At 42.3% G+C, this 24402-nt stretch overlaps 2 protein-coding genes across 8 annotated transcripts in view; one reads left to right on the top strand and one right to left on the bottom strand.

The window, feature by feature from the left end:
* Positions 1 to 1698: 1698 nt before the first annotated feature.
* slc5a5 (solute carrier family 5 member 5) lies at positions 1699 to 21140 on the bottom strand. 7 transcript variants are annotated; one of them, XR_015930896.1, is made up of 17 exons: positions 21001 to 21140; positions 19494 to 19900; positions 18409 to 18474; positions 18060 to 18111; positions 17014 to 17081; positions 16746 to 16900; positions 14822 to 14962; positions 13948 to 14077; positions 11204 to 11292; positions 10624 to 10736; positions 9401 to 9471; positions 9008 to 9094; positions 8163 to 8374; positions 7674 to 7777; positions 7331 to 7411; positions 5903 to 6053; positions 1699 to 2702 (listed from the first exon to the last, which is right to left on the bottom strand). XR_015930896.1 is itself a non-coding variant. In XM_088622462.1 (17 exons), exons 1-16 carry the CDS (start codon positions 21038 to 21040, stop codon positions 5916 to 5918), a joined length of 1959 nt encoding a protein of 652 aa, XP_088478588.1. In that variant the 5' UTR covers positions 21041 to 21140; the 3' UTR covers positions 1699 to 2702; positions 5903 to 5915. The 7 variants fall into 7 exon arrangements, 6 of the variants coding, with proteins under 6 accessions (XP_088478588.1, XP_088478587.1, XP_088478591.1 ...); XM_088622462.1 differs by having other exon boundaries at positions 7326 to 7411; XM_088622461.1 differs by lacking the exon at positions 1699 to 2702 and having other exon boundaries at positions 5446 to 6053; positions 7326 to 7411.
* Positions 21141 to 24173: 3033 nt separating this feature from the next.
* Positions 24174 to 24402, top strand: part of jak3 (Janus kinase 3 (a protein tyrosine kinase, leukocyte)) — a 29915-nt gene continuing 29686 nt past the window's right edge. Inside the window, exon 1 of the mRNA XM_088621755.1 lies at positions 24174 to 24327. The gene's annotated coding sequence lies outside the window, so the exon portion shown is untranslated. The remainder of the gene's footprint in view (positions 24328 to 24402) is intronic.

The following is a 24402-nucleotide window of genomic DNA, read 5'->3' as shown; positions in this document are numbered from 1 at the left end:
CCAGGAAGAGGAAAGGACCCTCACCGATCACCTCAACAAGCGCCTTCTCTCCTCGTTTCTGGAGAAACTGAATCAAAGGGACCTGGCTCTCCCTGGGATACAGCGCCTGGACTGCGCTGTGGCCGGGGAAGAGGATTCCAACCGAACCGTGGAGGAATGGTGAGAGTGCGGATAATAGCTCGGAACCGGAGGGCAGGAACATCCAGCGGACGCCGCAACAAATAACACCGGCCGAATGTCACTGATTAAATACGAGTTATCGCATGTTTAAACATTCGTCCGCCATCTTGCCGTTCTTATACTACTGTCATTTTACTTCCTGCACGAGAAACGGAACCTGACGCATATTGATAAATACCGTACGTCTTTTTTTTTGAATCGCTGTACGAGGCAGCGAATGACGCCGAGATATGTTCTTGGCAAGACCTCTGGACTTCGAGATGCTAAAGGCTGCGCTGTGCTTCCTTCTTTTACGTCAAAGCCATCGTTCTCGTTTACTGCTGTGCTGGGAGTAGGCATGGAATCTGCTTATTAACATATTTCGAGTTTGTCTGGCATCCCGGGTAGGAACTATATACTGTATGCAGAGAGAGAACGAATTTCTAAATAAATTCCCACTAATTTACAAGGCAGTTATGTGATTGTCTTTTTTTTTAAGGTAGCAAATGTACTGTACATGAACTTGGGCTTTATTGATGTTTTGTTGCCATTCCTTTTGTGATTTGTGTGCTGATGAGCATGTCTACTGATTTGTTAGATGTTCATGGTTTGTAGCTGGATATTATAACCCTATGGGACTGCACCAGTGTGTCTCTCTACAGTGTCCGGCCAGTGTCTGTAAGTTTCACTGGGGTGGTCACATTATTTCAAGGCAGATGTTTTATGCTTCTAAGCATGGAATCAATCTTACAATCACTGCACTAGGCTGTCATGATCACCAGTGATTCCTGTATCTGAGCTGCTTATAGTATAGGAATAAATGTGTACAACACAAATAGAAGTGTTTTAAAATGCTGAGTATAGCTCAGTTTAAATTTGCGAAAATAAACCAAAAGACCACTTTCCGGTGGGCATACACATCTACTGTAAGCAAGAAGCTTGGCCCATCTTCATTTCAGATGCTACACCATTCCATCTTCAAACTCCTAATCAGAATAACAGGCAGTCATAGGAAATCATCAGTGCTTGTTGGAGAACTGCATGCTGAATTCTGAATTCAGGCTGGAGTATGGATGGTGTTCAAAGTTGGTTCTAAATCAGGACTAAAACTGCTAGGAACTAGATGCAGCAAGTGCTGTAATTCCTTAAAAGAAGGTTAGAATGACTAAAAAACATTTTAGAATTTCTTTTAGTTTAATATAAATGTTGTTGGCTATTCCCCTTCAAAGGGCGGCATGCTGGCCAGCATCACTGTCCCTGACTGCTGGGGTCCTGGGTTCAATTCTGAACCTGGGGTACGAGGGGGTTTCCTTCCACAGTCCAACAACAAACTGGGGGGTACTTGGCTTCTGGATCAGTGGGTCACTTCCTGGCAGGAGTGTGTGTGCCCTGTGGTGGACTGCTGTCCTGTGTATCCCACCTTGTGCCCAGTTCTTGCTGGGATAGGGTTGGGGTCCCTTGCAACCCAGAATGGGATTGAGTTGTTACGAAAATGAATGGAGATGGATTCCACTTCAATAAGGGGACAAAACAAAGGCATTTTTGAACAATAATATTTTTTCCTTAAGCTGGGGTGGTTTTATTTGTGCTTATTACTGGATGTTTTTTCCCTGATTAAACTGCAGCTTCAGACTGCAGGTCCGTGTCTGCCAGGAGCTCTGTTGAAAACCATGCACAGGATTCCAGCTGGAGTAAATCGTATCCATTGCACAATGACTCCCCACAGCAGTGATTTAAGTCTGGTTGAGACCTAAGTGCCATGCAGTCTACAGAGCTATTTGCTCCACTTGTCTGCCATGTCTGATTTGTCATTCCCAGGCAGCTAGAGGTCCAGGTAACTGCAACATCCACTGGAAACTGACAAAGCTGCTTCAGTCATCATGCTCACATGTAACCTTGATCTGGCAGGGAACAACACATAAGCTGAACTCTTCATTTTGCTTCACGCCCGCAGAGAGCAGACTATTTTTTTTCACTTTCTGATGATCTCAGATTCGCCATTTCAATTTGAGTCTCACACACTTTAGGAGTTAAGATAAGAGGTCAGATAACTTGCTCTCCATGAGACACACAGACAGGGAGAAAAGCTTGGGGTCAGAGCGCAGGGTCAGCCATTTATACGGCAAATAATTTGTAATCTTCTTTGTGTTTTAACCATGCCCTGACTGGCTAAATAATGTTATAATAGAGCAAAATCAATAGCAACTTTCAAACGTTAGCAAATGGAGTCTGAGATGTTACAGGAGGCACAGGTTGCAATTTAACTATGCGATATAAACCTATGGGTGGTACATTGGTGAGGATTGCTGCCTCACAGCACTGGGGCCCTGGGTTCAGTTCCTATTCGTGCTATTAGAGTCAGCATGTTCTCCCCGTGTTCACATAGGTTTCCCTTGGGTGCTCCAGTTTCTTCCTAAAGGAAACTGGCCCAAGGCGTACTGATAGGTTCATTGACTTCTGTCAAATTGGTCCTGGTGAGAGTATGTGTTGTCCAGGGTGGACCCTGCCTTGCACCCACCACTGGCCACGTTAGGCTCCAGCTCCTGCACGACAATGGATAAAGCAGTTAGAAAGCAAATGGACGGCTGGTACGAGTTTCTAACCTTCCAGGGAAAGAACAAAGGTGAACTGTGAGACCCGGACATCTCCAAGCCTCAACCCCTAAATCACATTAAGAAACATAGCTTCACATGGAAATCTGGCAAACGAGTATATCAGCCACTGCTTGCCTTGTTTTAAGGGCTGGGGGGGGGCGGTGGCTCTGTGGCTAAGAATCTGCACCTGTGCTGGAAGGTTGCCGGTTCAAATCCCGCAGCCGTCGGAGGAATCCTACTCTGTTGGGCCCCTGAGCAAGGCCCTTAACCCCAACTGCTCTAGGGACACCTTATAAATGGCTGACCCTGCGCTCTGACCCCCAGCTTCTCTCTCCCTGTCTGTGTGTCTCATGGAGAGCAAGCTGGGGTATGCGAGAAGACACATTCCTAATGCAAGAAATTGTATAGGGCTAATAAAGTGATCTTATTTTATCTTATCAGAGCAGTGGATTGGCTGATTATCTGGCCAATGAGAATGAGGCACCTGCCTACATTCCTGGCCAGTCCATTAGCCAGATAAGTAGCCCAAAAGAGTCAGCATCCCATTGGTTAAATAGCTGTAGCTGCACCACCAAATGTAAGACACTTTAAGAAAGTAGCTTACTGAAAGAAAGGGGTCATGAGAAAATTAGAACTTCCCCTAAGAGAACAGCAGTCACATGCAAGCTGCGTGTTCAGGTGCTCACGGCGTCACTGTGATTCACATTGTGGATCATCCTGAATGGCAGGCCATCAGTCAAGCAGCAAAGCATGAAAGTGACTATGGATAATGGGAGAACGGTGTGCGCATTCCCACGCTGGTCTGCCACAGTGAAATTAAAAGGGAATGGGCTATTTTAAGAACCTCATCCATAACCTCCAACAGTCACCTCTAAAGAACAGAACAGAAAGCAGCAGTAAACAATTTTGCATTATTTTTTTAAGCAATGCCCTTGATTCTTTTTCTCCCAGGATCAAAGAACTATCAGCTTATTCAATCATGGTACCAAGCTGTCATTCAACACTGTTCTCAGATTTTTCTTGGTCTTTGAGCCTAACATATCCTTTACAAAAAGGAGCCTTCTCCCAAGATTTGAGCCCTCATTCTAAAATGCAGGTCTTCGGTGTGCTTGAGATTTTATATTTTAGATAAAGCTTTATACACTGCATTCCAAACTGTTGAATAACAGAAGGGAACTACTGTACATAAATAATATTTTTATATTTGTTTCTAGCTCATTTCTGAACATCCAGATCAAACAGCTGTGTTATTTTATGATGTTGCTGATTGACACAAGATTTAAGGTTCAGTGTTTCTCATGCACTTGGCACAGAACACAACACAGGGTGCTGTGCTGTGTTCCTTGTGCTGCATTGGGATTGCGCTACAGTAAGATATGAGTTCAAGTACTGATGTTATTATTTTTCTAATAGATACCAATTCCAGGTTTTTGGCAGGTCAAAAACAAGCCAGCAAAGAATGAGCGAAATGAGCTGAAGAGAACCGTCCTTATTGTCTGGTTTCTCCAGGTCAGATGTTTGCCAATCAGAAAGTGATTAGCGTGCAGGTGTGCCGAGGTGCGTCTTTTGCCCTCTTTCATCTCAAGCCCCGTTTTTTGATCCCGACAGCAGAAAACAGTGACTGCATTCACAGCGAGTCTGTTTTCTACATGTCAGTCCGGCACAGAAGGAGCTGTGCCAAACAGTTCCTAACTGAAACATTCCTGAGAGATGGGACCCTTTTATCATTCAACGCTCATTCCAGAATGGGTCAGCTCGTTGCCGAACAGTGATCTCCAGATCGCCAGGTGCGAGATGTCTCCATGTCATTTTCATTTTAAGGATTGGATCGTTTTATGATCTCGGCTGAGCATCTTTCGAATTGCTTCATAAAGGGCACACACACAAAGTTTTTCTCCCTTGCCTCAAGCTGTCTCCTGTAAATCCCTGCAAGGCTCTTTACAGGACTGTGCTCTGTACAATTACACTTAACCCCACTGATGTTGATTCTATAGGCCCTTATGCCACTCTATTGCTTTTATCGGTAGACAAAATTCCTTTAAATCTTTATGGACTTTGGCCTTAACATGACCTTTTCATAGCCATGACCCCCACCAGGATAAATGGTCTGAAAATGGACAGATGGCCTTGTTTAGAGTGATCCCAAGTTGATGTGGCAAGTAGGTAACACAGTGGCGCAGTGGTTAGCTATGCTGCCTTGGATTCCTGTGGCTCTGCTCTGGGTTCAGTTCTGGTCCTGAGCTGCTGTCTATGATGAGGGTTTGTGTGGGTTTTCACCCATAGTCCGAAGACATACAGGTAAGTTAATTGGCTTCAGAGAATACTGGCCCTGGTGTGAGTGGGTGTGGCTGTGTGTCTGCCCTGCGATAGACTGGCGTCTCAATTGGGGTGTATCCTGCCTTGCTCTTGTGGAAAACTGGGATAGACTCATGCTCCCCCACACCTGATTAGAAAATGGGTGGATGGATGCTGTGGACATCTAAAGATTGTTGAAGCTTTGCAGAAATGCTGTTTTCATTTTATTACTATTTTTTTTTTATTCTTCCTACAGTAGACCAAAGAGTAACCTCTACGGCACTTTTACTTACTCATATCATCCCACCACCTCATCCTCGTTGACATTGTTGAGTCAATAATGAACCCTTTCCGAATTAGGGCATGACCAAACAACATGAAACAAAATGTCAACTAGTCCTTTCATATATGGTTTATTTTAAGTAATAGCAAGTTCATGGGGTGTGTGTACACAGTGTTTTTGTATTTAACATATTCTCTATCCAAACGCCTTGCTTGTGGAAAGATGGAATTAATGGCCTTGTAAATGATCACAGTCATCCACAACCTTATTTAAAAAATTATCATTGCTGCTGTTCCACTTTCCTACTTTCCTTCACCTCTGACAACACTTGGAACACAGAGGTCAGACAGTCCAGAGTGTCCTCAGTAAGGCCTGAGTGTGTGTAGACGCAGCATGCCTGGTGCATCATTAACAACATGACAACATAACATAACAAGAAGACGTGTCATTCCGCTGGAAAAAGACTCTAACCAGTGGCTTAATAAGTGCTACACGGGAGGTATTAGGTACAGCCCTATTTGTAACCTTTATTGAAAATAAAAGCATCTCATTAAACAATTTTGACATTCACCTTCACATACGTTCTAGACTTGGGTGTCAGGAATCCAAATCTGGTCCCCATTTAGCATCTTCCTGCCTTGTGATCCCATTTTGCATTCTTCGCCCCCTCCTTCTCTTTCATTGTTTCTGGGTGTAAGGGGTCTGCAAGTATCCAAACTCTCCTGGAAAGAAAGAGAACCTTGGATCACTACTGCTGGCCCGCAGAACGTCACAAATTACACACGTACTTGATATTCACCTTCACCTAATATTCATAGCACAGCCAGTATGCTGCTTAGCCTAGTCTCCATCTACTGACATCTAGTCTGTACAATTCAATCTGTCCTCCAAGTGAAGGGTATTGCTAGAGGAACAGTGTGTTTGTTTCTCATATCTGACTTTTTTCAAATGGATTCAAAATGTATGTGTGTAGAGAAGAACCATTGTTACAGAACTAAGTGTTGTAAAAAGTTCTCTATTGGACAAGATATGCATGCAGAAAGAGTAAAGATAAAGTCTATCTGAGCCTGGAGCAAGGGCTCCGGTGTGGGAAAAGATGCAGAGTTTTCTACATCTCTACATATTATAAACCACTCTTCTCCTGGAAAACGTGTTCAATTCATTCAATTATGGGTAAATTAAGGGTAACCTCTCCACTACCGTGAGCTCCTGACAATTTAAAGAAACAGGAAGTCTACAGATTCTGGACCCTGAGGTGTGGGCTTGGAAATCAGTGGGATGAAGGCTCATTTGACTGATTATCCTGGTTCCTGCAGTACAAGCAGACAGAGTTTGCAACTCATCCCTGGATGGGACCCTGATTCATCCCTTGGATAGCCTTGCAGTGTTAGTTTCCATTTACTGTATAAAACTTGGTGGACTGGAGCAATTGGATTAGAGTACTCTAAAGTTACAGTAGCTACAGTATGTAAATCCAAAATCTTCTGATTAGGTGTCCAGTGCATAAACTTACACCTGGTATGTAGTATAGAAACAGTATTATTTTGGACCGCAAAGTAATTAATTCCAAAGATATACTGAACTAGAAATGTAGCCTCTATGATCTCTTAGATTGAAATAGTAGCCAAAGCTAAATTTCATTATATTCCCACGGCTCTGTGCTTAGATGAAGTCAGCATTTCATTTGATTAAATTAATTTCTTGAGCCCTTCTCTACTGTGTGTGAAGTTCTGGTTTGGTATTTTAGTAATGATGGTATTGCATTTCTGGAAGGAATACCTAAGGGAGAAAAACACAGAAATATTTTGCTTTCAAAAACACTATTTAATAGGCAATATGACAGCATCATTTGCATGTCATGACTTTAAATATCCATGGAAGTTGGCTTATCAAAGGGTAAGGCCTGGGTTGCCTTGCCTTTAGTTTCAGTATTTGATGTTTGTGATCTTTTTTTGTACTTTTGTTGAAAGTAAAAGGTTTTACTCCATACATACGTTACCATGTGAAGGGCGTTCAAGGGGTTTATTATTCAGGTCCCACCATAAAAGTCCAACGGCAATATCTGTCCTCTTGGTTGGTCCTAGTAAACAAAATACCTTGTTGAACACTGGATGAGGACAGATAAGGCTATTCAAAGTATGAAAGTGCCCTAAAAGTTGAATATGAAAAGGCATGATAGATGTAGTGTGAGAGGGGAAAAGGTCCTAATCTGACCTAAGAAATGTAAGAACATCTCCAACAGCACAGCCAAGAGGAGTTTACAAACCACTCATTCAACATCCCTCATACTGCGTGGGTCTATATAGTTTTATAGAACATAGTGTTGGGTGCTTCGCCCACACCTGTTAGGTAGCTAACCAGAACTCCAACCAGCACCACTGTAGTCGTTCCAAGTGCTCCATAGTACAGGTATGATATGGAGTAGAAGTTCTCCAGACCAGACAACCTATAAACAGAAACAAGGCTTTAGCAGTGGTTCAGAGGCAGTGTGCATTAATTAGACCAATCTGCCAAACTCCCGATTAGCAGGTCTACATAATCCAGACTTGTCACAAAGATGATTGTCAAAAAAGGCCTTCTTTTACAAAACCAAATTACTTATCACATTCTTCAGATGTACTTATAGATTTATTACCCATATCCTCAACGTCTGACCGTTAGAAAACAATTTTCAGACACTAATAAAGGATTTTACCTTGCTATTTCTCATCTCTCCATTCATCCAGAATTTATGTGGTTCATTTAAATTACTTATTTATGTTGGATTTAAGCACTTGATAACACAAGTAGAGGAAAATCTCCTTCCACCATATTTCTCCAATTTTCCTTACGCCTCCTGGTTTTTCGTGGCAGGCTGCCAGGGAGCTGGAGTGCCAGAGATCAGGCTGCTGTTGTGTGTCAAGTTGGTGGAGGGCATTAAGGGGCAGAAGTCAGCATAACCAGACAGCACCCCCATTACTTCAGAGCTGGGAGGGTACAGGATCGATCCAAGAGCAACCCACAATGAAATGCCAAGTCCTGCAAATACACCTGCAAAAACACCCTACAGGAACAGGAAAGAAGAGCATGTCAGAGCTGCCTGTCCTTCCTTCCTCTGCGCCTAGTTTAGATCTGCATCGCTGACGTTTCCACCCTTCAACCATGAAGTGCACAGGAAAATCATCACTACCTTTGAAGTCAATTATTTAATGCAGCTCTAAAACACATGCTGTAGCTTTTTAGCTTGTGCTCATTTTGTATTACAAAGCTTTGAGAATGTTGCCTCACCGGGCTCCTTATACTGGTGTATTCTGACAGAAAAGAAGTGGTAATAGAAACAGAATTCTACAGTGCACTCAGAACTATAGAATTCACTTGAGGTGTTGGAAAAAATAAAGTATTAAGAGGCATCTATGTAGGTGAAGTAGTTCAAGTAGGGAGCTGTGTCAGCATGCGTAGGCTGCAAAGGAACAAGTAAAGGTTTACTCCACTGCTGAAACGTTATGCCTTCTTCGGGTGTCCACATCTGAAAAGTTCTGTTTCTTTCCTTCTCTTTTCAGCGGGGAATACACATTTACGTGTTCCTAAAAGTAGCTGAAGTAACTAAAAATACATTTTAGTAATAAAAACATGAACCACAATTGCTCATGGTCGTGCTAATGGTTCTCCTTTCAGTTGGCACAGTTTGGGCACTCACCAGTGTGTTGGCTGCAGGTATAAACATGCCCAGGATAAAGGCTCCAAGCAGTGGGCCACTCAACACCCCCATGACCGTGAATGACCCCTAGAGAGCAAATGGGCAAAACAGAACACAAATCTTTGCAGGCTGCAGGGCGTGAATGTAGATCAACAAGCATCTGTTTTCTAAATCTTTCACCTTCACGAGACCATTGTGGTTAAGTGAAGGTCTGCATAAGACATGCATATTGCTAAATGGAGCCTTAACACTTCTGGATCCTGGATCTGTGCAGCAGTGTGATTTAATTGAATGTTTAAAGACTTCCCGGTAGCTGCCCATACCTTGAAATGGTGACTGTTGTTTCAAAGTTTAGACTGATCAATATAAATATAAGGGAAGAAAATGCTTTACCTGAAGAACCCCTCGATCCAATAGGGAGAAGAGGGAAGCAACAGTGATGCAGACGATTCCAAACATGAAAGCTGTAACGGAACAGTAGAGCTGTAGCAGATGCAAGCAGCTTCAGAGGGAATCCCTTTTAAGTATTCATCTGGTTAGTTGTAAAAATACAGGGATGATCATCTAGCAATTAAGTTTAACATTTCTCATTGTTTCCGATATCTGACATGTTAATATGGCAGGTATTACAACACTCATTTAATAATAACTCAATTTCTTCAGAATGACTGTAAATGCCCTGGGTTTAGCATGGTCTGTGGCATTATAACACTCTCTCTGCTCCTCTTGCACGAAGTGTCTCATAGGAACTGCAAGATCTGAACAATCAACTGAAGTCACCTTCAGAATCCCTATTGGCCACCAGCTCCTGAAGAACTGGTTGGGATTTTTTCGGGTTATCTTCTCTGCGGTTTTGCTAAAAGATTGCATAGAAGCTATCTAAGATCACAAAATTCTTCTGTTCAACACATGCCAGATGTGTATCGACACATAACGTTCCCTTTATCTGAGTGTAAACAAGTTTCTGCAAAGTCAAATATGAACAGGAACGAAGTGTACACATAAGAGAAATTGAGCTTGCACTGACTGCATGTGCACACAGCGTTTAAAAATATTTTTGGCCCCTTCCTTAGAAATACAAGAGTGTTGCTTACTATGCCTTTTAGCTCCATTAGGCAATTGCCTTTGACAGTTAAAAAGCCTTATCAATTATAAGGTTATAATTCAGTGCATTCTGAAACAGGCAGTTCATCAAAAGCATGAATGTTCTGAGGTGTACTTCATCCTTTCATGTAATTTTAACAGCTGTTTAAATCACAGAAGCCACCGTAAAGCTTCCTGGTACCTCACTTTTCCACTCTGGGGGATCCCCTGCAGAGTCCATTGACACATCACAACTGTAGCAGCTAATCTTTTTAATCTGCACAAGCGCTTTCAGTGTGCAATGCAGCAATGTAGTTTGATGAGTTTGCAGCTCCATAACTCCTCGAGTAGGTACAGTATTAGGCAATAGAGGACCAGATTTGAGGTGCTGACTACAATGCTGATACTTGATATGAGGGTTTGAATTTAGGTCATGAGCCTACAGAACACCTTGTTTTCCTCCATCACACAGTTGATTTGTGATGCATTAGGTTTACAGAGTGAAAGGATAATGAAGGAGTGGGTCAGCTCACATAGGCCTTTGGAGATTAACACCAGCCTCTTCTGTGACACCTGGGCGAGACGGGTCTTGATCAGGTCTTCCATGGTCACGGCCGCCATGGCGTTAATACTGGTGGAGGCCGTGCTGCCAAGAGAGTGTAGCCACATTTTTCAGACTCTAGGCTTTTCTTTTCTCTATTGAGACTGACTAAAAAATCTAACACTGAAAAACGAACCAAGCAAATGAATACAAAAGGCTAGAAGGAGGGTTGTATCCTTAATTGTTTGAGTGCCATTTCAGGTTTCATTTAATTTAATTTCAATTAATTTATTTCAGAACAAACAGGCTTTACAAACATGGTTCACAGTGGTGAGAAGCAAAGCAGTATGGCAGTTAGTACTTCAGTGATCAGTAAGTTCCAAAGGTTGCTGGGATCACAGCCGTTAACAATTAAGAATAATTTCTGCTAGAAATAGAAGAACACAGCAGAGAGGTAGTCGTTCTGCCTTCAGCCTCCCATTCCTTTTGCGCTTATCTCACCAGCTTCAACTGTTTATACACCCATAGCCCTCACAATCGAGCCCCTCTTATAAAGAAACATTGAAACATACCTTAGTGTTCCACTGTATGCAGAGGCAAGAAACAGACCAGGAAAACCAGGATACTCTTCAAAGATGTCCAAGACGAAGTAAGGCATATACTGAGAGAGGGACAGAGGACCAGAAAACTGCAGTACTCTAGTCCTACTAGCTTAGACATTGCCCAATGTTTGATGCATACAGTTCAATGAAACATTTGGCTAGAACAGTCCCAACCCCTGAATCCTGATGGGATTTAAAAGCACCCCATCAATGAACTTGATTTTAGACCAGGTTTTTTTCAAAACCATGTTTCTTTTGCATTACTATTATAATGGTGTGCAAATATTACAATGAAGTGCAGTGGCAGTGGTGTAGGCAGATCCCAGATTTGAAAAGAACACAGCTTGCCAAGGAGCCACGGAGAACGAAGATAAATAATCTGTCTCCCAGCATGAGATATTCACGTAAATGTTGACGTCATGTCTTCCCAGAAATGACAAAAAAAGAAACTACGCTGTTGTTCCAAAAATGCCATTCTTGCTTGCTGCAGCAGTAGTTTTATAAGTCATCACTACAAGTCACTAAAGCACACTGTTGAACCATGTTGATTGATTTTGTTCAAACCACTAGGGAAACTGTAATGGCAGCGGGACAGCTGCTGGCACACACACCACACTAATCCTTCACTGCCAGCATGCCAATTTTTCACATGGTCTGTCTTCTTTTGGACCCTCTCCAGGATCCTAGATTTTTCACGTTGCCCTCTTGGAAAAGACTGGAGAAGACGGTCCTCTTCCTTCCTGGTTTCTCTGCACTTGGTTCTACTCACACAAGTCACTAGATCTTCTCACCCAATTCCTAAACTTCACTAGTCACTATTTATTTTGACACAACCAGACACGATTATATTAACTCCATGTTGGCCAAGCACAATAATCTCTAAAATAAGTAGTTCCACTCAAATCTTTGCTCTTACTCTTCATCAAGCACCTGATCTTCACTAACAGTCACTAATCCCCGATCACTATTGTGGCTGATCCTGTTTGGCCAGGGACGCCTCTCTGTAGCCAACACTTGCGTCAAAATGCTGACACAACAGCAGCTGGTTGGTTATTTTCTCTTTCACTTCTCATACCCCTGCTTGTGTGCTGATCAAAGGGTTTAGGGGATGGTCAAGACAACCTGTGCCATCTAGACTCTTTTCTCAGCTGTAGGGAGAAGGTAAGCTTCTACATTACAAAGCAATGCCCTACTCTTCCAGGTACAGTACCTATAATGCCCTACACCTCCAGGGTTTAGCTGACCAACAGCATTCCTCAACAGCACACTTCAGCATCAACACACGAACCCAATCTCTTTTTAATGAGCACTCTCCTCTGGAGCTTTTCCACCTTCCATGCTGGAGCCTAGACCCAGACTGAAACCTTTTGCATCCCAGCTGTTCTAATAAACTTTTTAATTAACCCAGAGAGCTGGCTCATGCCATTAGAACTATCCTGACAGCTCCTGTCCCTCATATGTAGTTTCACTCCCTCTGAGAGCTAATTGCTCAATCAGACCAGGTGTGCCTCATTCTACAATTTTTCCATTTAACAGGTGGCTCTCTAACGAAACCACATCCCACTACCTCACAGGCAGCAGCAGATGAGATCAGATTCTTTTTTTGTTTTCTAATATACAGCGGGAACAGGGGAGAAATATGTCTAGGACAGTTATGATTTACACACATTTACGTTGCTCAAACCCAAAGCAACGTATTTCAGTGGAGCTGAAAGTTTAATTACCAAAGTGCCTCTCGTCATGAATTGGACACCATAGCACACTGACCCAGCTGCCCCTCCCTAAAAGCAGCAGGATCTCTCTTCTGTATTCAGTTCCTCTCATTGCATACTGCATTACGGGACTTTAGAATCACAAGTGGCATCCAGCAGAAAGGCTTATTTATTTGAGTGACAGGAAGTGACAAGGGGAAATAGATCAAAATTACACCACAATTCTAAAAAGAATTAAAAAGACAAGACTAAAGGAGACACAAGACTAAAAAAGAACGTGGTTTAATATAGGTTTAAACTGAGTGTGCACGTAATAAGTGGCATAACATTTGTCATTTCACGCTTATCACTTTTTGTCTGGGCATCCTCTTTGGATATAGCCCTAAACTGGCTGCTGAAAGAATTACATTTTTGTAAAATATCCAGCACACCTTGCATCCAAAATAAGAAAATACTTTAACTAAAATGTTAAGGAATATTGGTTGCTTTCAGATTTGCCCCACTGCTGACACACAACATCTCTAAACCTCTTAAACTATGGCTCGGATATGTTTGTCATTCTGCCAAAATGATTTTGCCAACCCTTGAAAGTGAACTACAAGTTTTCATGAGAAAAAAAATTGCATTAAGAGGCTCTTAGTGGCAGCTGTGTTATATTTTGCTCCTATTATTTGCTCTTATGGGAAAAACCTGGTTGCATAAGTAGGAGTTTGATAGGCATTCTATTAGTGATGAACTTACACTAAACTGAAACAGTGAAGAATGTTTATGAAGATACACAATAGTACTCATACCAGTCCTCAAACAATCTAAAGTGTTATGACAATAATACCACAGGCATGTCGTGTTTTTTAGTATTTTGTATTGAAAAGTTCAAACAAAATGCCTAGAAAGACTAATGGCCATGTTCCTATTTTAGGGTATTTTCTACCCATGTCTGCACTGTAGTGATTTCTGTGGCACATGTTCTGTTGTTGGCGTTTTGTTCTTAGAAGCACTTACCTGGTCAGCAGAGGAGATCTGTCCAGTCAGGAGTGGGTCACAGTGATGGTACAGAGTGAACATGACAATCCCACAGCTACCCGCACAGCTCACAATGAGACACAGCCCAACCTGATTCACAAATACGGCCCTGAAGACAAAGGACACAAAGTTAAATACCTGAAGAGAAAAAAACACTTTTACATGTGTGTCAGGTTTTTTAAAACATGGGATAAAGATCGCATTCAGCACATGAAAGCTCTTCAGAACTTGCTGTTAGAGAAAAGGCAGATGATGTAACCTTATCTCTCCCAGATAAGAGTTCTTCATCCACCTTGTGAAATTTCCAAGTTGCTGACAGCCACTTGTTTTTGTGAACCACAGGAGTCAGTACTGTACTTAAAAAAAGCTATCCAGTCATTGAGTTTCCTGAGAAGGAACCCTCCATTTGAGAGGTTCTGCTTCGCCTGGTGTAACTTACGACTGAGAGCAGTTTGAGTGAATTAAAAGTAGCTTGTGTGCAAGTAACAGGATGCTGAGAGAGTGCTTTACAGTATGTCAACTGCTTTGTGCTGTATCCCTTCATTTGTGTTCTGGAAGATAAACTGTGATGAAAACACAGAATGCAGGCTACCATTGAACCCTCACTGTTGCAAATCACTCCAAAAGAAACAAAGTAAAAGGTGTGTTTTTGCACTCCGGGAGTATTTGCTCTTCTCGTGTCTTTGTTAACTCTTGTGAAGTGCATATGTAGTTCCTGAAAGTCTAAGTAGTGGTGATATCTACTTTGAATTTATCGCTGTTCACACTTTACAGCCTTAGTGGTAAGGCCAGCAGAGAGCCAAGCCTGATGTCATGGTGGATGGCTACTACAAGGGAGCGCTGTTCTGCTCACCATTGCGCCTGCCTCTCTGTCTTACAGGAAATGTAGCGCTGCACCTGGGCTTGGTTCACTCCATACATAGACAGCCACACCATGGCCCCCCCCACCACCAGGCTCCAAAAAGTGTAGCGCCTCCTTGGGTCGAAATCGAAACTGCAGAGTAAAGGAAAGAAGCAGTCAAGACACAGAGAGGAATGCTTTCCAAGATAATAATAATCCTTATACTTGTATAGCGCTGGACACTCTACTCAAAGAACTTTACAGGTAATGGGGACTCTCTCCTCCACCACCAATATGCAGCCCCATCTGGATGATGTGATGGCAGCCATAGTGCGCCAGAACGCTCCCCACTCACCAGCTCTCAGTGGGGAGGAGAACAGAGAGATGAAGCCAGTTCAGAGACGGGGATTATTAGGAGGCCATGATTGGTAAAGGCCAGGGTGGAAATTTGGCCAGGACACTCTTTTCGAGAAATGCCCTGGGATTTTTAATGACCTCAGAGAGTCAGGACCTCAGTTTTACATCTTATCCGAAGGATGGCGCCATTTTACAGTATCATGTCCCCCTCACTATACTGGGGAATTAGGACCCACGTAGACCACTGGGTGAGCGCCCCCTGCTGGCCCCACTAACACCTCTTCCAGCAGCAACCTTAGTTTTTCCCGGGAGGTCTCCCATCCAGGTACTGACCAGGCTCACTCCTGCTGAGCTCCAGTGGGCTGCCAGCTGTGAGTTGCAGGATGATATGGCTGCTGGCTAAAGATGGGTCCATTATTGTGCATAAACAGGACGCAATATTATCCGGCACCCAAATTCAGTCTTCTGTCATCTGAGAAACAACCCAAATGAACTTGCATAACCTTAATACTTTTAATAATTAAATTTGTCTTATCTTTCTGTTGTTTTGCAGGAGGATAGAGGATTTGCTCTTACAAACTGTTTACAATTCAGCCACCATAGGTCATAGACATTTTGAATGAGCGTTCAATGGATGGTGTCCCTTCAAAAGCCCCCAATATTTTTCAGCATACTGTTAAAGCAGGTGTGAATGTATATTTGCCGTATTCTTGTTAGGAGAATTATCATAAAATTGTGCATTCAGTGCTAATTAATTATTCATTATAATTAATGAATTATTAATTAACCCAGACTCCATCATAAACTTATCTGACGTAGATAAGATTATGTTAATCGGTCATGTAACAACATTTCGGTGAATCATACATAAATGCCGTTGAGTGGAAAAACTTTCAAGCTTTCATGTGACTCATTTTTAATTAAAGGAAATATTTTTTTTTTACAAAACAATGTCAAGATGAAAAAGGCAGAGACTTAATAAAGTTTTCTATAAGGGTGAAATATGCATTTATCGAGAATGGATTTGACACATTTCATCATGGAATGGAAAGGTTTCAAAAGCTTTAACAGCCTGTCACCACAAAGTTTCTGGCAAAATGATAAATGTAATGTCATACAAAACATGTTTGTAAGAAGTTCTGCTCAGAATAACTGAATGAATTTGGTGCCCCACAGTCACAGAGATTCTGTTTCACTGGATGTACAGTAGAAAATGCTGTAAATACTGTCATTAGGAGAAGTGCAATATTACTGAACGCACCTTCCTGAAGCTGAGGGTTAGCTACGTAAAAAAATATGGATGTTTGGTCTAGCAAAGGTCTTAGAAGATTATAATTTTTTTGTCTGCAATGCAGGTCCTGGAATTGGATCACTAAACTAACTGGAGGATATCTGAGAGTGTTAAAATTTCAACAATACAAGCTGTGTTCCCTGCTTACTGAACATTTTGTGGAAGTTCAGAAGCTATGCCTGCCCTCAGACAAGCACTGTTCTGTGTGTGTGCGTGCCATTTGTGCATGTCTTAGTATTGTGTCCAGCACTGGTATTTGTGAGTAAGTCTACATCAAGATCTTCTTACTTGTCCAAATTAACTCGAGAGCTGTTGGCAGCAATTTCCAAAACCTTCGCTGGTCCTCCTGCCAGTGCAGTTCCATGGACTAAGACAGCCAAGAAGCCTGACAGCATGACGATGATCTGAAATACATCTGTCCAGACCACTGCCTTCATCCCACCCTGGGTGTCCAGACACAAACGAGATAGTATCCGTTATTCCCCAGCAAAATCTCACCACAATCACAAACAGCACCCTTGTCCAGTAGGTTTAACCAGAAAGAAAATGTCCTTACCAAAGAAGTATAGAAGGTGCAGATGGCCCCAGTGGACAGGAGAGAGGCCCAGATGTCAAAGCCAGTGACTAAACACAAAGAAGATCAAATTAAATATGGTCCTTGGAAACTAATGTGATGATTTTTGATTGGGACATGTGGAACTTTCTGTATTTTTTGTTAGTGGCAAAGCACTGTGTTGTATTGGCAAAAAATTTCAAACAAACCAGTTTTGTTCATTATCCTCCAGTGGCTAATGTTCTGGGACTAAACCTGGGCGTGCAGGAACAAACAGAATTATTACAAAACTGAATAACGTGCATTTAGGCTTTCATTTTCCCAGCTTCTTATTTTTTCTTTCTCCCGTTCTTCTTCTTTTTCTGGATGTGCATCTGTGAAATCTGGTGTGCAGAGACAGGACCTGCCACAGTTCAGGAGAAGATTTTGTGAAAAGAAGACCGACTTGGGAGACCCAAAACAGCAGAGCACAGCAGACAGAACGCAGAAAGAGAGAGCCTCCCACTGGGTCAACCCAGGGAAAGCTCTCATCCAAGGGCATGTTGTGCTCTATGATCCAAGCAGTGTGGACTTGAGCCTGTGTCAGGTCACTAGCTGACTGTGACTGGGATTACTCAAGCTGGCTAAGAGCTGCCAGGGGTAGGGTGAAAGTAATTGCCCAGAGCTCTCTCAACTCTCAGTGGCCCTGTGACCTCCCGGGCACCTGCAGGCACACAGTGTTGTCTTCTAGGTAACAATGGAAGGCTGTGCTGCCTTTGACTTGTAAAGATGAGCCGCTCAAGGCTGGGCAGCTAGGCGTCTAGCAACACTTCCTCATTCTTCCCTGTGTGCAGTTGCAGGTTTCAGGAAGTATGGAAGAAACTGTCTTTGTCGCTCTCAGAACAGTAGATGTACTGGGATAAGCCGATTGGCTGAATGCCTGTGATGGATAATACAGGAATGCATCCACATCCTCATACCAGTGTATCATTATCATTCTGAGCCTCATTCTCCAATTAAGGCAAGGCAGCACATGACCAGCCACGGGGGAAAACACATTGTGATCTTACCTTGATTCAGGATCAGAGCTGGGGCATAGATCACTATTCCAGTGTACAGCAACTGTGGAGATAAATTAGAAATACAATACAGACATGTAACATTAAATACGGGCCTACAAAAGAGTGGTAATCAAAAATAAAGGGATGTTTAGGTGCACTTTAAAAAAGGAGATGGATTCTATGGTGCATATTAGGTTTGTCAACAGCTGCATCAACAGCAGACCACTTTGTGTCAAAGGTACCAAGAGGCAATGGCCTTTGCTTCTTCCTTCTGCCCAGCTGTCTACAAAGTGGGTACCACATGATAATTGTGATGTATAAAGTGAGGGTGATTGCTCTGTTCTTCAGTCACTCTTACCGTGGCTATTATAAACTGGAAGTTTCCAAGCAGCTGCATGTTTCTGTTAAACCTCATCTTCAGATACTGGAACACAGAACAAACAGCCTGGCTCATAAAGAGGACTGGCAGTAAAAACGAACTGTTTTCCAATCCACCCGTTTCTAGGGGCTGTGCCTGTCACTTCTGATGTGGAACTTTAACAAGTGAGTTGCAAAGTTCTATCATATTAACTGTTGTTTCCCAGTATTTTATTTGGCACAATGCAAGTGCAGTTTGCAGCATACTTGGTGTTCGAAGTCAGAACAAAAATCAACAAGCCCTAGCAAGAAAAGGTCTCAGCAAAAACGTTTTAAAAAAGCATTATATTTTTAAAGCAGACACTTTCAATATTCACAGGAGAGACAGATACTTATCACCAAATAACACAGGCCAACTTAACCAAGACATTAACTACATTTTTGTATTAAAGGGACACTGATAAATTCCAATAAATCAGAAAGTAAAAGGAGACCTGATAGAGGAATTAACAAGTCACGGGTATTTAATTATACCTGTAAACATAGTCTAAGGCACTTCAGAATAGCAGTCCTTACTCTCTAAGCTGTGGCAATAAAAAAAAAGAAATTGGTTTCACTCACTTATTTTTATCAACCATTATCTTACTGTGGCTTCAAACACTGTGTCTATCTCTGCGTGCAGAAGACAGCAGAATTACAGTAGTAATATGTGCTTTCAGGATCCGAGATCTAGCCCCAAAGAGATTAAATCCTGTGTGTACTTTTTACAAATTTTTAGTTAAATTTTACTAACCACTAGATCTGGAAAAACATGTTTAGAAAAATGTTCCATTTAATTCCCTAAGCACTTCTGATCTGAAACAGCACAGAAACCTACAAACCCAGCAGTCCTCCAGAATGAATGTTGTTAAGACAGGGCTAGATATGTACAAACCCTTGAGCCTTGGTTTAGCAAGAATTTACCACCTGGTTCTTTTTTTCTGCCTCTAGCTCCTGAAAGCATGGAAGTTGTTGTTTTTTTATTCCCTGTGGATCAGCCACTAAGCTGCATAATGAAGGGATCTTAAAGTTTCCCAGAACCCCCACCTGGTTGGTGCTCGTGATCCCAAGGCGGTAGAAGACTGGAAGAAAGAAGTAGGCTGTAATGAAGGAGTTGCAGGTCTGACCCACACACATGTACAGGAACACCATGCCATAGCGATAGGCTTCGGTGGGCACTCCCAACACCTGAACAGCCGACATGAAACTGGCACAGAGGGACAGCCCAACGGGAACAGCAGGCATCTGTCTCCCAGCAGTGAAGTAGCTGGCAGCATCCTGTCTTTGACCACTCTTTTTGAGAGCCTGGAAGAGCCCAATCACCATGGAGACTAACAGCATGGTGGCAAAGACAGAGTAGTCGGCAACTGTGAAGCCAGTCCTTGCTGGATGGGAGTGTGTACTTCCATTGGCATCCATCACAAATGGACCTGGTGCAGTGGCTTGCTGGTGAGCTGTAGTTTAAAAACATGTGTCATCAATCCATCCATCAATATTATTCTTTTACAGCTCCTTTCAATCAATGGATTCTCTGCACACTTTAAATAAATTAGACATAAGAAAACTGAGTTTTACAAATTCATTGTTACTGTTGACTTCTATAGAAACTCACATTAATGGTTTTCAACACCACTAATTTAACTGACGCTGTCCTAGGGTTGCTTAACCTCAGCTTCACAGACGTATTTACTGCATGTTCAGAATTTCTACCCAAGCCTGAAGACTTTCTGCTTTCATTCAGGCACGAGTTTTGGAGGAGTCTCACAAGGACTTCGGGTTTGAAGCTAGCAAGCAGTTTAACTGCCTGGCTGGGCTTGTAGAAAGGGCTCATGAAGACATCTAGTTTGAAGCTCACAAAGGATCTTGTGCTTTTGTTTGGTTTGGGGATGTTAGTTGATTTCTTCTCATACTCTAATATAAAGAGCACTAACTCTTTACCTTATTCTTTTAGCTGTTCTGTTCCTCTGTCTTACCGTGACCTGCCTATCAACGTTCTTGTATACAACACCATGTTCCAGGGTGTTTTGCAATGCAAAGCATCAATTTCAGCATAGTTCTCTTTGATGAAGGCCTAACACAAACATCTGAAGCTAGGTAGACTTGAACGCATTACAACACAGCACACAAGCAAAACTAGAGGTATAAAAGTTCTAATTAATTTAAAATGGCCTTTTCTGCAAAACTCACGAATTTTAGGTCTTACTGTTAGTATTTATTTTGTGTACACTGAATTTAATCAATCAAAATACTTAGCACCTCAAATGAGCCAGGTATAATACAGAGTGGCTTTAAGATCTTTACACTATATCTTTAGTCTTCATCTTCAGAAAAAAAAAGTTTCAACATGTACAACAAACTATATAATTTCATGTATTAGTGGCACAAAATACACAAAAAAAACATCACGATGTCATGTAACTCATCTCCTTGTGATAAATGCATAATCATGGAGAAAATTTGAAAAGGGCAAAATTCTGATTAAACAAAGCCAGATGTGAAATTATACACCTGAACTAAATGCATTAAAAGTGCAAAATAACAACTCCATACTCACATCTGCCTTTTCCTCTGGGAGATCCTGAGGTTATGTACATGCGACCCCTTCCAGCTTTTCCTGGGAAGAGACAGTGGTGGAGAGTTTGTCTGGTGTAAGATGAGCTGTAGAAAATGGGAATGAGAAACACAGAGGAGGGCAGGAGGGGTAGGAGGAGACTGGTTAACATTTGCAGGGCCATTCTCTGCCTTCATGATAGCTTGGCTTACACCCATGTCATTTTCTCTATTAACCTTTTCCCATGCAACTGCAGCTTTTTGAAAGCACATACCCTGCAACTAGATAACTAATACTGATGCTTTCACAGTACAACAGCAGAATTATTTAATAGAAAGAGACTGGGGAAATCAAAACATGTATTGCATGGATTATTATGTCACTTCTATGAGGTGTTTATCAATATTATACTTTTTAAGTTGTTTTATCTCTTTGTTTACAGCAGAAACCACATTCAAGCCATCACTACAGGTAATCAAGGCAGACATCTTCAGTGCATCTTTACTCATTTTTGCATTTGTAATATCAAATTTCATTCAAAAGGACCATTTATATACAAAGGGCAATAATTCAATACACACAGTTTGTGCAGATGTTCTACTCAGTAACTTTTCAAAATGTATTATTATGATTGAATTCAAATTAATACTTTGGGAGGGACCTTAACCATAGAACAATAAAATTGACTTAACTCTAGCCAGGTGTTCCCAGTTTGCAATGATTGAGGACATTATTGCTTTCTTTGCTTTTATCCAACATATTCATGCTGATCAAGACTGTGCCACACACCTGTGGAAGACTCGATACAACATTTATTTCATACACTGCTGAAAGCCTAGATTAAAGGCTTAACCAGAGCCTTCTCATTCCAACTACCTGTGAGTCTTATTGGACAGAAGCCAGCTATAGGAAGGTTTTCAGCCTGGTTTCAGAACTGTGTGAAGCAACAGAGGAATTTGGGAAGTTACAGCTTTTCCCAAAATAATCTTAAATGACTTACTGCACAAATGCAAATACAACTACCTCCGCATTCTTGAAGTAGGAGGAAAGGAAACGCTGGATACATTTTTTTAAATATTTGCTTCCTTCAGTTACAAATATAACACTACCATCTGACTTAGGATAAGTTTGCAGTTTCTAACTTAAAGCCTTTACTATGAATTGATGCTTCTTGTGCTATCAGTCACTACTACTTTCAGTTGCTATTACGTCTTTTCGAACAGAAAAGGCTTCTGAAAAGACTGGTTGATGGTCTCTGCCCAAAACCGTTCCAAGCTGCCGTTTGGTGTGCTGTAGAAGAAAATCATGTGATGCAGTGGACATAACCACTCGTAGAAAAAGGCATGGTATGAAGAAACATTTGAACTTTTCAGTGCTGGCAGAATCAAAAGATAGCTAAAATCTTTAAGCAGAATTGGCAGCATTCCATGAAATGTCAAGCTGCACTGGAATGCAAAACTTTGTTCAAAGCAGGAGACAGAAATATTCTACTCCGCTAAAAATGCATTGACGTGCTTATAGGGCTCTTCAGTTGACGGGTTGGAGACGTCTGGCCTAGACATTCAAGTTCTGCTTGAAATTGCACTGAAAGCTGGGTAATGTTCTTTCACGATTTTATCTACCACGGCGGAGTCAAAACAAGAGAATGGCCCTGAAGTTTCAGAAAGGAGTTGGCTTACTTCAGAATTTCTGGGAAAGGGGACTGGCTTTGAGATAAATGCAGTCTCTGGTACTGAAGCCAAGTGGCTCTGCATTCCGAGCTTCACACAGGAAGTTCGTAGGGGAGCGATTAAAAACGTGGTCTGAGCAAGGGAGGGATAGCTTTGATTGGTGCACATCTCGACTCTGCCTGCACCCTGCCTGCCACTCACAGACGCAAAAGAGCAAAAGGAAACCACAACTTGAAAAACTGCACAGAGTGCAAGGAAAGAAGATAAATACTCAGAAAAGGCCACAGTGTGTACTTCTAAATTTAACTAGTTCATACTCTGCACAGTGTATTTTAGTAAGCCAGGCAAGAGTTGCGCAAAATGTTTACGTCATTGTTAGAGAAACAGGCTAAGTCCCTTCTTTGAGGATATCAGTAATGCTATTCAGTGGGTTGTAAAAGCACTTGTGCTTATGAAGGCCGGCAATCATCTCAGATGGGAGCAGCCCCAGTGTCCGGAGGAATGTTCTGGAATTGAAAACCTTATAGGTTAGGACAAGTTTTCCTCCTTTTCCCTGCATGTGGAATTACTATCTGCTGACTCGGGCCCAACCAACAATTCTCAAGTCAACGCCACAGTGCAAATGGACAGCACGAGCTCTGAATCTTACACCTATACGAACATAAGAAAGACTGAAAACAAGACTCCATGTCCATGATATTATAAAACCATCCCCCCTTCCTATTCCCTATTCCTTTTAGGATTTTATATACTCCTTTGTTCTAGACTCTAGATTTCATGGCTGTGCTCTTCCTGTATGTCATCATGCTTTGCACTATTTTGCGTCTTGTAAAAGCTACAGTTAGAGTTAGCATTGACTGTTGGAATATGACGTTCTTCCGTGTCAACAGGGTTACTGAAAAAGGGGCAAGGACACCCCGACTGACTAAAGCCCACCTTATACCGATGGCACTTTGCCAGGTGTATACTGCCACCGAGGGAATGACCCACCCAGGCTCCAGCCAGTGATATACACACACAGACCTCGACCAGCCCACTTCCACCCATTGAACCCCTTCAGTCTCTGTAACAACGGTCTTCTGGTGGCAAAGTCCCCAGTTCAATTCACACTGCAGTTGCTGAAGCAACATCATCAATCTCTCTTATTTCCAAAGCATCCCATGGTGACTCACGGCCCAAGTGGTCAACTGAAAAGAGGAAAACAGAGCCCAATGTCCATTCACAAAAGATGCCATTAGTAGGAAGTTAGTTTTAGAGTGACATGCTTCATCTGTGAATATTGTGAGGCGAAAGTCATGAGAGAGTGCACAGGCTTTGTTAACACCTGCAGCAGCTTACAGTGATGGACAGAGCAGAACCGTTCATTTTGGGGTTCGGACCATATGGCTTCTCCTGTTGTCTCTCAGCATTGTTTACGTACAAAGTGGGAGGGGAGAAACAGGCTGATGCTGACGGTAAATGAAGCCCGGAAACGGTGCTTCTCTGTGGGTAGTTCCAAACAGGAAACCATACCACTCACCTCGCCTACCCCTTCAGAACACGCAGATACGTGAAGGAACTCAGACAATCTACTGACTCTAGCACTAAGCCAAGAGAACTAAAGCTTACATGGATTATCAACAGCTCACCCAGGCTGCCGCAAAGAGAGACGCTCTGTGAGGTAACTCAACAAAACCCTTTCCTCTTTGTTCATCCTGTAGCAGGGGAGATGTGGGGGGGGGGTCTCGAGTTTCTG

Source organism: Lepisosteus platostomus, chromosome 27 (assembly GCF_059453375.1).
Source record: "Lepisosteus platostomus isolate fLepPlt1 chromosome 27, fLepPlt1.hap1, whole genome shotgun sequence".
Classification (NCBI taxonomy): domain Eukaryota; kingdom Metazoa; phylum Chordata; class Actinopteri; order Semionotiformes; family Lepisosteidae; genus Lepisosteus; species Lepisosteus platostomus.
The sequence above is the reverse complement of the archived record's forward strand: the minus strand, read 5'-3'. Positions and strand labels throughout refer to the sequence as shown.